The 14989-nt window shown below is 36.9% G+C and overlaps 1 protein-coding gene across 1 annotated transcript in view; it reads left to right on the forward strand.

Moving 5' to 3' along the window:
* Positions 1-14989, forward strand: part of DDX43 (DEAD-box helicase 43) — an 18644-nt gene continuing 3655 nt past the window's right edge. Inside the window, exons 1-14 of the mRNA XM_054821851.1 lie at positions 1-325; positions 928-983; positions 1327-1459; positions 2829-2936; positions 3470-3551; positions 5187-5343; positions 5422-5540; positions 5826-5936; positions 7343-7484; positions 10542-10642; positions 11430-11517; positions 12848-12975; positions 13571-13680; positions 14391-14529. Of these exons, the coding sequence (XP_054677826.1) occupies positions 1-325; positions 928-983; positions 1327-1459; positions 2829-2936; positions 3470-3551; positions 5187-5343; positions 5422-5540; positions 5826-5936; positions 7343-7484; positions 10542-10642; positions 11430-11517; positions 12848-12975; positions 13571-13680; positions 14391-14529 (1799 nt within the window). The remainder of the gene's footprint in view (positions 326-927; positions 984-1326; positions 1460-2828; positions 2937-3469; positions 3552-5186; positions 5344-5421; positions 5541-5825; positions 5937-7342; positions 7485-10541; positions 10643-11429; positions 11518-12847; positions 12976-13570; positions 13681-14390; positions 14530-14989) is intronic.

The raw sequence follows: 14989 nt of genomic DNA on the forward strand, positions 1-14989 counted from the left end.
ATGTCTGACTGGGACACGAGTAGCGACGAGGATGTCGGTGCGCCGGGTCAGCCGCCATCTTCTGCCGCCGCCGGGCGTCTGTGGCAGCCGCCGGCCACCCCTTTGCCCGTAAAGGGCGGCGGGGGACGAAGGAGCGCTGAGTGGCGGCAGGAGGCGGCGGCCAGCCTTGGAAAGGAGGAGTGGGAGCCTCGAGGCGCTGAAGGCTCCTGCGGCTCGGGAGAGGCGGTGCGGCAGCGGCCGCCCCGAGCCGCCGCCGGCCAGGCTTGGGACGCCGCGGCCCCCCTGTGCTTCCACGTCGATAGCTCCCTGGTCGGCGCTCTCATAGGTAATGACGGCCGCCCCCCCTCCGGGGTGCATGGCCCGCTGAGGTAAGCGGGTCGGGGAGGAGGAGAGGACCTGGCCGCAGAGAGGTTTGTTCGTGTGAGCCCCTGTGCCCCGAGGAGATATATCGATGCCTTCCCTCTCCCTGGCCTTGGAAGGGCCCCAGCCGCTTGTCATTGCCTTACACCTTTATTGCCTAGGGATGGCAGGATGCTTTTGCAGATTACTGGCTGATGTGTGGTGCTTGCCAGGGGAGCTGAGCTTTTCAGCGAAGCTGGTTAGGTTGATGTCTGTTTCTCATGGCTAGTTGTCTGCAAGTGGGCTGAAAGCCACATCAGGAGGAAGGGTGGCTCTCTCTTCAGCTGGTTTTGCTGCTCCATCTCTTCAGATGACATGATTTTCCTCCTGCATCCCTTGTGTTTGGCTAATTGGCAAAAAAGCTACTTGTCTTTTTCCAGCACTTTGATGTCACAAGTTCATTTATGGATGTGTGCACTCTTATGAAGGTCTTGGGGTTTGGTCACAACCAAAATACTTACAATTACAGTGTATAGTTTTGGGCAGGTTTTGGTGTAAATCTCTGTAATACCTATATTTTTACAACAGGTCGGGGTGGAACTAAAATAAGAGAACTGGAGGATTCTTCAGGTTCCAGGATAAAGGTACTATGTGCTGTGTGTCATCTAGGCTGGACTCTATTGGGAACATACTTGGTTTTGTTTCCATGTAAACCAGAGGTGTTGCAATAGCTATAGTAATTTTACTTTCTTACAAGAATTGTTTAAAAGGAAGTGGAATTGAGGGTGTAACTTGATTGGTATGTGAAAATAGGAAAAGCTTATTGATTCCCCCCCCCCAAATATGCATTTATTTCCCTTTGTTTTATAAAGGGAATTAAAGGGCCTTTTCCTGAGAAGTTCAAATTCAGAAAAAAATCCAAGACTTTTCAATATATAGTGTTTGTCTTTGTAGTATTAAAAACTTAGTAAGGTTTTATGAACATAGGTTATAAAGGGAACCTATGAAGCTGAAGTAAAGATTTTTGGTAGTGTTGCTGTGCAGAACAAAGCCAAGATGTTGATTGACAATATTATTACAAGATCTGGACAAAACTACATTAGAAGTGGGACTGAGAAAGGTAAGAAATGTGTTTTTTTGAAAAGAAAAAGAAAAAAAAGATTATGGATTATCTTTCCATGTATTTGGTAGTTTGCAGGAGTGTTTTTATATCACTAGTATTTTACCAAAGTGAACTAACTTTCACCTTGTCCTTGGACAATGGCATACCTCCTTAAAACAGGAATATCTAGACATCTTCCTTTCTCAGTTATGAACAGTTCCCCCCGCCCCCAACTGCCAAACTTCTGTGAAAATCTGCTCCTCTGTATTTTCAACAATTTTAATGAAAGCAGAATGTCATACTACTTGGTTTCTTGCATTATCAGTCTGATTCCTCCAAAATACAACTATTGGTTCTAGTTTAAGTTTTAATGTAGTATCTGTACAGTATTAAAATTCAATAAGCATTTATAAATGTAGTCTATAAAACAAATGTACTGATTATAGCATGGGGATGCTGACTTCTTACCACATTCATGGGAAGTTAGCATTTAAGATTTGATGTTGCACCTCATGCCTTACTTTGCTAGGCTTTATTGGGGTAACTTTGTCTGTTACATGGATATGTAAGTAATGATTGTATGTTGAGATGCTGCTTATGTTATTGGAATTTGTATTGTTTGCGTGTGCCAAAAGTCATTGGGAGCACATACAACATCCGTAGTTGTTGATCTGAGGCACTGATGAGGAAGAAGGGATCTGAGAGCTGTGTTCTAGCGTTGGAATAATGAATGGAGCAATGATGAGTTTTGAATTTAGAACTGCCCCAGAAGATGGACGAGTATGTTTCAAGAGGCTAGAAATAGTTAACACTTCCTTAGCATATGTGACTGGGTTTTCCCCATGCTTCCTGCTTTTCCACTAATACGTAATTGTGTTGCCATTTATATCTTCAGTGTAAAACCTTTCTTAAGAAGTGTCAGCCTCATCAAAAAGGGGTATAGAGTGTAACTACACTGAGACTTTTATTGTGGTGACATTAGATGCTTTAGAAGTAAATCTTGCTCTTGTAGCTGTTTAAAAATAAAGCTTTCTGTCTGTGTATCATCTGCTGGGTTTACAAGTTTTTTCTAAAGCTTACTGCACAACAAGCCTTATTTATAGCTGGAGCAGCAACAATTTGGAACCTGTTCTTACTTTCTTTAAATAAAGATGTTTAAATGCTGCTTTTTTTTTTTTAATAAAAATTGGATTTGTATGGGATTTAATGATGTTTCGGGCTAAGACCTAGGAAAGAATTTTTTATTTAAATGCTTCATGTCTATTCAAACTCACATAAGAAACCTTACAATGGAAAGAGAAAATAAAGCGTTTGTTTTGGGTGGGGGTTCTCCTCCACCCTCCAACAGAGTCCATCAAACAGCAGCATCTTGGTACTAACTCCACAGGAAAAACCTTGGACACTATCAAGCCTGAAAATAACCCAAAGAAATCAGTGATTAACTGGGCCTCTATTCGAGAAAACAAAGCTAAGTATGAAGCTATGAAGTGGGCAGGTTAGTTCTAAAATTTTGATTTTATAGTAGTTGTCTTCATATGATGAATCTGTTGAATGCTTAAACATTCTTAATTTTTGCTTTGAGTTGACTGAATCTTTCAGTGTCCAAATTAGTTAAGTATTTGCAGTGCAATGACCATGTCAGCATTTCTCAGTATGGTCATGGAGGACACTGTAGTTGCTGTGTGAAGACTTAAACTTACTACTCAATTGGTATTTTGACTTCACCCTTTGAAAATGCTGTTGTTTTGTATGTGGCTGCAGCAAAAATCCAAGAACTGTTAAATACATGTTAGTAGAAATTACTTCAGAACTTGAAATATGGAGAGGTGGTTCTTTTGCAGATACCTAAGTGTTTGTCTGATTCTTCATCTTTTACGTGAATAACAGTAGTCTTCAACTGCTTTTGACTAGTTTCGTAGTACAAGGCACTGTCTGGGTTTTGGGATTTCCATCTCGGGCTTTAGCCGACCTACCCATAATCTGTAGCATTTCTTACCGATTTAAGTTTACTTTTTCTGATTGTTTAAGACTTGCCTCCAATTGAGAAAAACTTCTATAAAGAATCATCAAGGACTGCGTCTATGTCACGAGAAGAAGTAGAACTATGGCGGTAAGATCATTTATATAGGGAATCATCTGCTTGGCAAAAATAACTGTTAAGGTATAAAGCCCAGAAAGTGGGAGATGAAATACTGAGACAGAAGCATTAATGTTAGGGTTTTCTAATAACTTAGATCTTCTTAGGAATTAAACAATAACAAGCAGACGAGGTATTATTAGTTGCCTGGAAAATTAACTTTAGGGATTAACTGCTTCTTTAAAAGTGTTTGATCTAGTTAACTTTTAGAAGGTAAAAAAATCAAGACAGTTCATTGGCTTTTGGCTGATTCTTTGGATTTCATGAGACAGCACGTTCATGTTTTCTAGGTTCTTCCAAATATTACTGTTCACATGTTGAATACCTCTTGGCTGCCATTTTTTTCCCATATATTTTATTCAAATACCATCTTCAAAACAAATTTCAACTTCTGTTTCTGTCTATCTGTCTTTACAAGTACATCCTGCTGAATACATGCCTCATTTAACTGTATCCATTCATTTTGATCCAGCAGTCTACATCCTTGCTTTGCAAGAAAAGCAGATCATCTGTTTCAAGTGATTTTATTCAGGCCTGGTAATAGTTTCAACTGGTTTCAGTAGTTCTAATGAAGTTGGTGAACGTTCCTGAAGCATTACCTTTTATTACTTTTCTTTTTGTGTGGTGCCTGTTTTTTCTCTTGTGCACCCACTGGAGAAACCTTGCCACAGTAAGCGAAGCATGGAATTGACTGACACCTGTTTCCTTGCAGTATATGTACCTGTTATTGTTAGAGCTAGTCAAGAGCAACAGAACATTGTTCTGTAGGTTCAGAACATCCATTGAGGAATAGCACTTGTGTGATAGAGGAATGTTTTTCCTTTTTCATCTAATCTGTTTGCTTTAAGGAAAAAAAGACTGTAATTGGAAAAAAAAAATTGTAAACATGAGGAGAGGTTGAATTACCCGTTCTTTTCCTAGCCCACACCCTGCGTGAAGTAAAACTATTTGCTGAATGGAATCTTCAGAAGAGTACAGAACTGGAATGAAGATAAACTATTTATGCATATTAGTACTTCTTAATTGGAGGGAGCTTCAAAACCTCAGTTTTTAGTGTAGCTTTTTGTGTACATTGTTGTGTTTGAGGTTTTGTTTGTTTGGGTTCTTTTGAGCTTGTCTTACTGGCCACGTTCTTTTTTCTAAACTGTTCTGTTTATATTTTCTAGAGCATCCAGGGAGCTGCTCTGAAAATATTTCGGGAAGGCTTTTGTCAGAATATAGGATTCTGGCAAAGAAGTCCAATCCATTCCTATGAGTTCTAGATTATCTTTAGGTTTAAAAACTTGTCACAGTTATTTAATTTGTAATAGAGTATAACTGAAGTCTGATATGACAGGACCACAGTTCATGTTAATATCCATATATAACTTAAACTTAGTCATTCTTAAGAAAGAATGGTAATTGATGTTTCCAGGAGAATTGTTTCTGTAATAAGGCTTTCTTAAAAGTTAGAAGAATAGTTATAAGTCTTATTCAAGAGCCTGAACTTGGTTTTTGTTACTTCAAGAATTTTAAAATAAAAAAGTCAGAAAGGCAGTCTTTTGTGTTAGCTCTACTTTTTCAGATAATGGGACTTTAAAGCAATTGCACTTCTTTAATTCTATACAGGAAAGAAAATAATAATATAATTTGTGATGACTTAAAAGAAGGTGAAAAGCGCTGCATTCCCAATCCTGTTCGTAAATTCGAAGATGTATTTCAGCATTATCCTGATATTATGGCTAATATAAGAAAAGTTGGTTTTCAAAAGCCTACACCAATTCAGGTACTTCTTCAATTTTGATGACTTTTTAACTAAAGCTTCAGAGAAAAGTATATTTAAGTATTTGTTGGTTTATGTTAGTCCCAGGCATGGCCGATCATACTCCAAGGAATTGATCTTATTGGTATAGCACAGACTGGTACTGGGAAGACATTAGCATACTTAATGCCTGGATTCATTCACTTGACTTCACAACCAATGTAAGGACTGCTCATGTGTCTGTCTTGTTTAGCTGTGAATACTTCCCCCCACCCCCATGTGATGGTTTTCTAGTCAAAAGAACTTTTTCTAGTAAAGTATTATGATAATACATCATAAATACAATAATAAATCATAAATTGGAAAAATATTATAAACCTGGTGGAATACATCCGTTAGTAGCAGTGTACTGAGAAAGTCTAGAACAATATAAAAATATTTGATGTCAGATGTGATGGCCTTTGCCTAGCCTTATATACCCATGTTCTAAAGATACTTCGTTGCAGATCCAGAGATCAGCGTGAGGGGCCAGGAATGTTGGTCCTTGCTCCCACTCGAGAACTGGCACTTCAAGTAGAGGCAGAGTGTTTGAAGTACACATACAAAGGAATTAAAAGGTAATCTTACTTCTCACTTGCTTTTTAAGTAATTTTTTTTCCTACTAGTTGTGGCTTAATTCACCTACTAAAATAATTTCATTTGCTAAGAGGGGAAGGGAAGGTAGTAAATCCAGAGTTCCTATTTTCGCAGTTTTTAGAATGTTCATTTTGACTACTCTGTGGTGAAAAGCTATTTCTTATGTAGTTGGAGTACTCTGTATTGTAGCTTTGTCTGTTGCTTCTCGTCCTTCTGCGTGAACAGCTGAGAAGAGTCTGGCTGTGTCTTTTTGGCACCTTGCTGTTTGGTAGTTGTAGACAGCAATAAGATCTCCCTCAGCCTTCTCCTCTTCAGTCTGAACAAGCCTGGTTAACAGCTTCTCATGTCATGCGCTCCATCCTCTTGACCATCTTGGTAGTTGCCTACTGGACTTGCTCCAGAATGGATGTATCTGTCTCGTAGTAGAGGTGGGGGGTACAAAAACTGCGTATTATGCTTGAGGTGTGGTCTCACAAGTTCTGAATAAAGGGGAATAATGAATTCTGTCAACCTGCTGGCTACCTTCTCCATTGTACACAGCTGCCTTTCTTTTCTGTGGGGCTGCACTGCTGAATAATGTTCAGTTTCTTGCCCACCCAAGTCTTTTCTGCAAAGCCATCTTCTAGTGTGTTGGCCCTCAGCCACAGGGTAATTCCATCCCCATCTTTGCTTTTTTTAAACTTCATGGGATTACTGTCAGCCCATTCCTCTAGCCTTTTGCGGCTCTTCTGAGTAACAGCCTAGACCTTTAGTCTACTGACTGCTCCCTCAATTTGGTTTCAGCCACAAGCCTGCTGAGAGTCCAGGTCTTCATTTAAGCTATTAAACAGACATTACTCCAAAACTTACTTTTAGGGCTCTCTGGTAACTTTGTATAGCATTCAGAATTAGTCTTGTAGTCATCAAATACTGAAACATATGTTCTGCTTCCTTCTTAGAAATACTAAGGAGTTCTACAGCGTACGTTGAGTTTGTGTGTGAGCCTAATACCTTATCAAGTGTGTTGATGGCTTTGACAGCAAAACATCTGATTCTGGATGGTACTGTTTAGTAAATCATGCATCCTTTCATATGTTCATCTATTTTTGGTGTGAATGTTTTCAGAACAACCCAAAACATACTTGTAGCTTAATAGCTACCTTCCTTCCTTTCACGATTACTTTCACTGCAATTTCAGCAGAAAGCTATTGCTGACCTGTTGAGGGAGTATCATTCATTAAGTTCGTTATTTACTGTGATACTGTCAGTCACACTTACTGTATTCCTTCCTCTTGGTAATACCGGGTAATACTTCTTAAAATGAAGCAACACGGTGGCATTTATTTGAAAAAGATTGACTTTAGTTAAACCTTAATACACTGCTTCTGTAAAACATTTTATTTTTCAGTATTTGCATATATGGTGGTGGGGACCGAAAAGGACAGATAGACATCGTTACCAAAGGTGTGGATATTGTTATTGCTACTCCTGGCAGACTGAATGATCTTCAAATGAACAACTTCATAAATTTGAAGAGCATAACATACTTGGCAAGTAGCTGATATGGAATGAGTAATGCACAAGTTGGGAGATGATTGACTTAGTGTGAACTTAAGCTTTAATGAAGTTTTCTTTGAAACTTTTTAAGTATTAATCCAATACATCTTAACATCTAGATTAGTGTTAGTGGTTCATGCTTAACATAATTACATGGCAGATGTGGAATATTCCCTAGAAAAAAATAAATGAGTACCCTTATGTAGAAGAGTAGCATGTAATTGCTGAACAGGAGGAAAAAAGGCCTGAAAACCTGCTTTCTGAAAACTATACAAGCATTCATAATCTTTCTGTACCAAGGTGAAGTATAATCATACTACAAGCACATACTGCTTTCTAAAGCAAAGAATGTATGTGTAACCAAAATCAGATGTTTCAGTATGTGCAGGATACGCTCTAGTATGACATTGCCAAAAAGAATTAGCTATCAAATTGAAAAATACGATGATGTAAAGCAGGAGAAAAACTTTTTTTTGTTGTATTGCTAGCAGTTAAACACTTTCAGAAGATTGAAACTAGTGCAAGGACCATGTTTTGCAAAGTAGTTAATGACTCATGCCTCAGACTTTCTGGAAATGCTATGCTTCTTTAGGTCCTATATGAAAAGTTGGACATCCAAAAATTCTATTTTTTATGTTACCATATATTTTTCCTTGTAGTTTCTTGTAGTTTTTAATATATGAGATGCTTTCTGTTTCCACAGCTTCATTGTCAGTTTTCAGCCAACAAATAATTTAATCTTGTAGCCTTATGTCAGAAGAGACAGGTATTAGATTTCAACTTTAACACCTTGGGTGAAGAATGCTTTTCACTGAAGAGCTTAATTTACCATTTTATTTAAAGATATTGATGAGTCTTTTGAATGCTCCCATAGTGCACTGAATATTGTTTCCTGGTATGATACAATTGTTTCCCCTAGGACTTCCAAGGTCAGACACTGGGATACAATTGTTTGGTTTAAAAAAAACCCCAAAAACCTCCCAAAAAACCCCCACCAGACTCTGTTAGAGTTAATTATATTTGAATAAATGCTGTACACAAGGTGAATTGAAGACAGGGAATTTGTCTTCTTGCCTGCCAGAACCATCGAGTTAGTTGCAGTCTTGATTCAGGTTTTTAGGAACCCGTTTACTCAAGATAGCTGCTGTTTTTCATGATTTCAGCAGACAGACTGGGAAATTCTGTCATATGTGGTCTCTTGATTGCTTACAACACATGTCATTTGAAGATTGCTTTCTGTTTTGCTGTGTTCAGTGTAAATCGGTATTCATTCATCAGTAATCTGAGTGCTCCTTTCTTTCGACCTTATGCTCATAGAGCAGAAGTAAGGAAATTGGAGTTGTGTATGAATAATTGAGAAGCATTTAGGGGAAAGAGCATACTAAAAACATATATATATATATATATGAAAATCATGAAGTAGAATATAGAAGGTAGACTGGAGTAGTCCTTTTATTCTTCAAATACAAAAAATAATGTAAAACATACCAATAACTAATTTAAAATTTTAAACTAATTTTGGGTAACCTGGTCTAGTGGAGAGTGTCCCTGCCCATGGCAGGGGGTTGGAACTGGATGATCTTTGAGGTCACTTCCAACCCAAACCATCCTATGATTTTAAAACGGAAAGAAAATAATTTTTCACATGAAGAACTGGCTTGCAAGAATTTCTTGCCAAGAAATAGAACTGAAATGAATAATATTAACAAACGAATATTTATAGATAACAAGAAAACAAAATTTATGTCAGTTGGAGAGATTTAGCTTATAAACCGGGACCTGGCTATGAAGCATTTGGAAAAAATACTGCTGATATCTATCTTGTATCTATTACAGCCTTTATTATTTATTAAGCAGCTATCAGAAAGAAGGAAAGTGAACTTCAACTACTCTGATCTAATACACACACTTAGATGCTTTCTTTTCCCTTCCAGTGAAGTAACAGTGTGCTTAATAGCTTAGAAAGCTTCTACTGCTGAAAGGGGCATAGTAGCCAACTCTGTATATAAAATTAGTGATGTTTCAGCATTGCCATTGTGTTAGAATCCAAGTAGTTAATGAAATCTCCGTGACTCCTTTGAAAATAAATAGAATTAAATCAAGAAATAGAATTCCTGTCTTCTGTCTCTCAGCTGATGATTTGTTATTATTTCAGAGTATTACACAGATAACATACTAAAAACCTTTAATAGAATAAAACATTTGAAAAGAATGGAACAGAAAAATCAGGATAGTAGAAAGGGATTATCATGAAAGTCTTATGTTTCCACATAAGTGACTAGAAAATGTCAATATTCAAAAGCATGATCCATGTAACTTTGAATTATATAAACTCTATTTGAAAATTAAAGGAGAAAAATGAGTCTTGGATAGCAGCCTTCTTCCTTTGTGTGAGACTCTGAAAACATTCACAAATGTGCTTGTATGTTAGGAAAAAGATCTGTTACAAATAGTTGTACTCAGACCTCTTGTGTTTTGGTTTTTTTTTTTACCAGATGAAACAAGTGTGAGCTCTGGGAGTTCTGCAGTGTCCTGCTGTCAGCCAGAATGTAGAGTCTGGCTTTTTTCTTATTTCTAATGAGGAAGTAAAATGATAACTGATATTTTGATCTGGTATGAGATCTCTAACAAGGAAGAAATGAGATTTCTGCTTTAAATTACCAAATATTTCTCATTGAAAGTGTGGTGTGTGGGATTTCCGCCCCCCACGTTTGGTTTTGGTTTTGTTGCTTTTTTAAATTCTGTGCTTAGTTTTAGGCACTGACCAAATTATTGATAAAACAAACAAACAGGTTTTGTTTCTTCTTTATTGACTTTAAGTGCTCTTAAAGGTGCTGTGTTTTTTCTTGTTCTGCCTGTAAATGTATTACTAAATGAAAAAGCTTCAAGGAAATTGAAGATGGGAAATAGAAGTTGAACAGGTTTTGCAACACATTATGGAATGGATTCTGCAATTAAAATTGTTACCATTAAAAAGGTCTGCTATGCAATGTCTTGCTGAAATCCTTATCTAAGGAACTCGACACAGTAAATAACCTTGTTCTGAGCAGGTTTTAGATGAGGCTGACAGAATGTTGGATATGGGATTTGAACCTCAGATAATGAAGATCCTAATAGATGTGCGGCCTGACAGACAAACTGTTATGACAAGGTAGGTAAACATAATAGTGCTTAGTACTTGAACACTGTAAACCTAAGGTTATTGAACAAGTTAACTTCAAAACAAATGTGTCAGTTTTATCAAGACTTTCCAGCCAAAATGGGAGTGGCATCAGTTTTCTTTCTAATTCTGTCTAGTCAGTCCTAACGAGTCATTTGACAATTTTATTTTCATTTCTTACCCCTTTTCTGATGTTTTACGTCAACTATAAAAACAACTGAGTTCTTCTCAAAAAAGAAAGTGTCCCGTGAGTGCTAGAATTTGCCGTATCAGTTTGAAATGCCAACTTCCACTTCTCCACTTGGGACCAAAGGTGTATCCTAATGTTCTGATTAGTATCTGTGCTAGTCTGTACCTGGATTAATTTTGAAATTATGCAGCTTTTGGGAGCTGAACAATAGAATATCCCAACAATAATTTTTGTTACAGTATTTTGCACTGCAGCTATTGTTTTAGAGATAGAAACAGACTAGAAGCTTGCTTATTAGGTATCATTGAACTACTAAACTCACTTTTGGCTTCATTAGAAAGGCTCCGTAACTGTTGCCTGTAGCTCTAACCTAGAAAGTTATCTTTAAAGCTCGAGTGCTGTTTATTAATAACTTCTTAAGATTATTTCTAAATGTTGTACAAGCTTACTACTGTTACTGCTTGATTGAGTGTTTCACCGGTGGATAAGAAAGAAAAGAAAGAATGTGATTAAATTAGTGATTAAATTAGTGAATTGGAGAAGATACTACACTCTGTTCTCATGTGTTTATTTTCACTTCCTCTTTAGCGCTACTTGGCCTGATGGTGTTCGTCGCCTAGCAAAATCCTATTTGAAAAACCCTATGATTGTATATGTTGGCACTCTTGACTTAGCAGTAAGTTATTCTGGTTTTTTTTGTTTGGTTGGTTTTGTTTTTTTCTTTGGGAGAAGAATCTACAGGAAATACTTTGCTTGTAACTATAGGTAAGTAAATGCATGTAACTTTAAAATCAATCCAAACTTTAAAAAAACCAGCTCTATATTATTCTTTCAGAGCTTCATTAAAAGTTTGGAAAGAACTAAGAAAAAACAAGCTAAAAAAGTAGAAAAGAACTTTGTTCTTATGTTTCTGTAACAAGATCTTAAAGTCCTAGATCTTCAGTAGATGATGTCACAGTGACGAGTATCAATGAAATTGAAGTTTGAGTATTGTACTTCACCATGCCACATATTTACAGAAATAGTAGTTCTTCCAAGATCTCTGCATCCTGGTCCAGTGATTGCTTTGAATTTGGTTCTTAAATTATGAAATTTTCCTTTTCAGTTCCACTTTTTTAGTGATAGGGAATGAGGAAACTTAGTATCCAATACACTTTTAGGTAGAAATAGGGGGAAAAAATTGTACTTTTCATCTATTCTGTTCAGAACTCTGCTTTTTTCAAAGGGCATTACTTGTCAAAGACAGAGGATCGGAATTTGAAACATATCAACTGCTGTTGCAGCTCTTTTGTCTAATGCATTCATCTCTTTTGTAGGAGGTTCTCTTGATTGAAGAGGCAACCTCTTGGGGGGGAGGGAGAATGGTTCCTATGTGGAGAGAGACTCTTTCTGTGTATTTGATTCTTCAACCTTTGCCACAAGATTATGATGTAGTGCCATGAGAATGTCTAGACCTTTCTACTACTTATGTAGTATATGGTAGACGTTCTGTGGCAACTTCAAATACAATGGAGTCAAGTTGTAGGGTGGTGTTTTGTTTTTTGTGGGTTGTTTTTTTTTTTAATTAACAAACTTGTTGGCAGAATTGAACAGAACTGATCATTTCAAATGGATTACAGAATCTTCTTTAAAAGCTTGTCCTTTCAAGTCTGGCATTGTTCCATCTTACTCTAGATTAATATAAAACATACTCAAAGTACTTCAATCTGATTTTCACTAATATTAGGGATATTTCACCTCACTAGTCTGCTAATCTTTGCCCTCTAAATCTCTGCAAATACATGATTTCACAAACTGCTTAAAGATACATTTTACTGTTCTCCTAAAGCAACTAGGAAACAACAAATAAATCCACATTGTTTGAACTCCAAACTGATAGATATTTTGCATTTAAAATAGTTTTTCATGGAATATTACTAGTTTTATAATAACGTAATATGGGAATTAACAGAAAAAATACTATTCTCATCTGTTTCTACTTAACATCCCGTTTTGCTCTTCAACAGGCAGTAAATACGGTAGAACAGAGAGTTATTGTTATTGCTGAGGAGGAAAAGAGAGCTTTCATGCAATACTTCATTGATTCTATGAAGCCAAAAGATAAGGTCATCATTTTTGTGGGAAGAAAACTTACGTATGTAATCAGTTTCCAGTATTACATCTGTTCATTTTCTCTAACAGAAATACTGGCTAGTTTCTTTGTTCACCTGAGTTTATTACCAAGTGTAACAGCTCTTGTCAGTAATGTGCTGGTAATAGTAGTATTTGTATTTATTTAGTATTCACTCATTCCTCCAGACTGGTAGTTTGCATCCTTTTTAATATCGCTAGTGGTGGTGGTAAGTCTTGACTTCACAGTTAAAGTAGATGTTAAGATTCTTGGGGGTATAGTAGTGTGATGTACCGTTTACTCACATACACAGCTGGTATGTACAAGACCTGATTGGGGGAGTGGTGGTCATTGTACCATACCTGAGCTTTTTGAGTGAAGAACGCAAAAATTATCTATCATTTCTCTTATATGTAAATAAAAGCAAATGTTTACATGGGGAATAGTCTTGCTTTTATACTGTTTTATACTTTATATCAGCTGACCTAGGTAGGATTTTTTTCCTTAGGCACACGTTTAGCTTTTGCTGTCACTTTGTTACCTTTTGGATCTAAATTTAGATGCTGCACTTTTTTCCCCGTCTTTTCTTTTTAAGAACCATTGTTTTATTTCATCCTAGAGCTGATGACTTAGCAAGTGACTTTGGTCTCCAAGGAATTCCGGTACAGTCACTTCATGGTAACAGGGAACAGTGTGATCGAGAGCAGGCTTTAGATGACTTCAAGAAAGGTATGTTTGTACGTAAGTACTGGTTTGTTTAGCCCAGGTTTTTAAAGCTTGTCATGTGCAGAACTTTGTCTATTTGTAAATGCAATGTCTCTTCAGTAACTTAGAAATGAAAATATTAAAGAACTCTAAATGATATGTTTACTTTGTTAATTTGACAAAAAAAAGGCAGACAGAGATATTGCTTTTCAATAAAATTTGGAATGCCTAAGAGTTAAATAATTTAAGTCTTATTTTGTTTTTAAAATTTCTGTGGAAAAGTCAATATTGTGTTAGTCTCCAGAACGGCAAAATTAAGTGTCAAATGATGGTGCTTTCAGAGAAACAGTTCTGCTTGTGATTATGCCAGTAGAGTTATACTTTGGGGTTATGTGGTCGCATGCTAACAAAGAGTTGGCCTGTGATAAGGATGCCAGTTGAGTATATAGTTGAAGTTTCTGTTCTTTTCACAGACTCTTTATAGCAGCTAGGCTTGTTTCTTGGCTCTCTTGCACCCTCCTGTTCTACTTGTGAAATAGAAATAATAGTAAAATGACATTGAGTGCTTACTTACCACCTTGTATTTGAAGCTAACTCAGTGTGGCATGCAACAAGCATATTTTTCTTTTACGTGTTCAGAATAAGTGCATTATACATTGGAAAACCAATAGAATGGAGTATATTTTCTGTTTATTCCATAAATTCCCATTCTCTTTCTGTTGTACTTATTTTAGGCAAAGTCAGAATACTGGTAGCTACTGACTTAGCATCCCGTGGCCTTGATGTGCATGATATTACTCATGTTTTTAACTTTGACTTCCCTCGCAACATTGAAGAGTACGTTCATAGAGTAGGCCGTACTGGAAGAGCAGGGTAAGTGTTTACAAGAAAATGTTGCCAATATTTTATGCACTGCATAGGTGTTCCTCTTGTCAAATACTAGAGCTACAGGTCATGTGGAGTGGGGGAGTGAAGACTCCAGAGTCTATCAAAGTATGTCTTGGATAATAACACACTGCTTTTATGTTCTGAAATGAGTTCACTGTTAAATTTAAGGCAAACAAGTTTTCCATTTTTCTGTTATTTCATTGAAGTAGATAGAAATGAGGGATATTTGGGAGCTGGTTTAAATGTGGGGAAGAATTACAGTTCAAAACAACTTCTGTGTAGATACTGTGAAATATCACTTCCTTGTTTGCCTGTGAGCTGCTGAGTTGTTCGGTTTCCTAGACGGCCCATTGGGGGAAAAAAACCATACATAAATTCAAAGTTTTTAGGTTATGTAGTTTGGTGTTAGGACTTCTGAATGTTGTTTTCCCAGGTTGCCACAAGT

This window comes from Grus americana, chromosome 3, assembly GCF_028858705.1.
Source record: "Grus americana isolate bGruAme1 chromosome 3, bGruAme1.mat, whole genome shotgun sequence".
In the NCBI taxonomy this organism is placed as follows: domain Eukaryota; kingdom Metazoa; phylum Chordata; class Aves; order Gruiformes; family Gruidae; genus Grus; species Grus americana.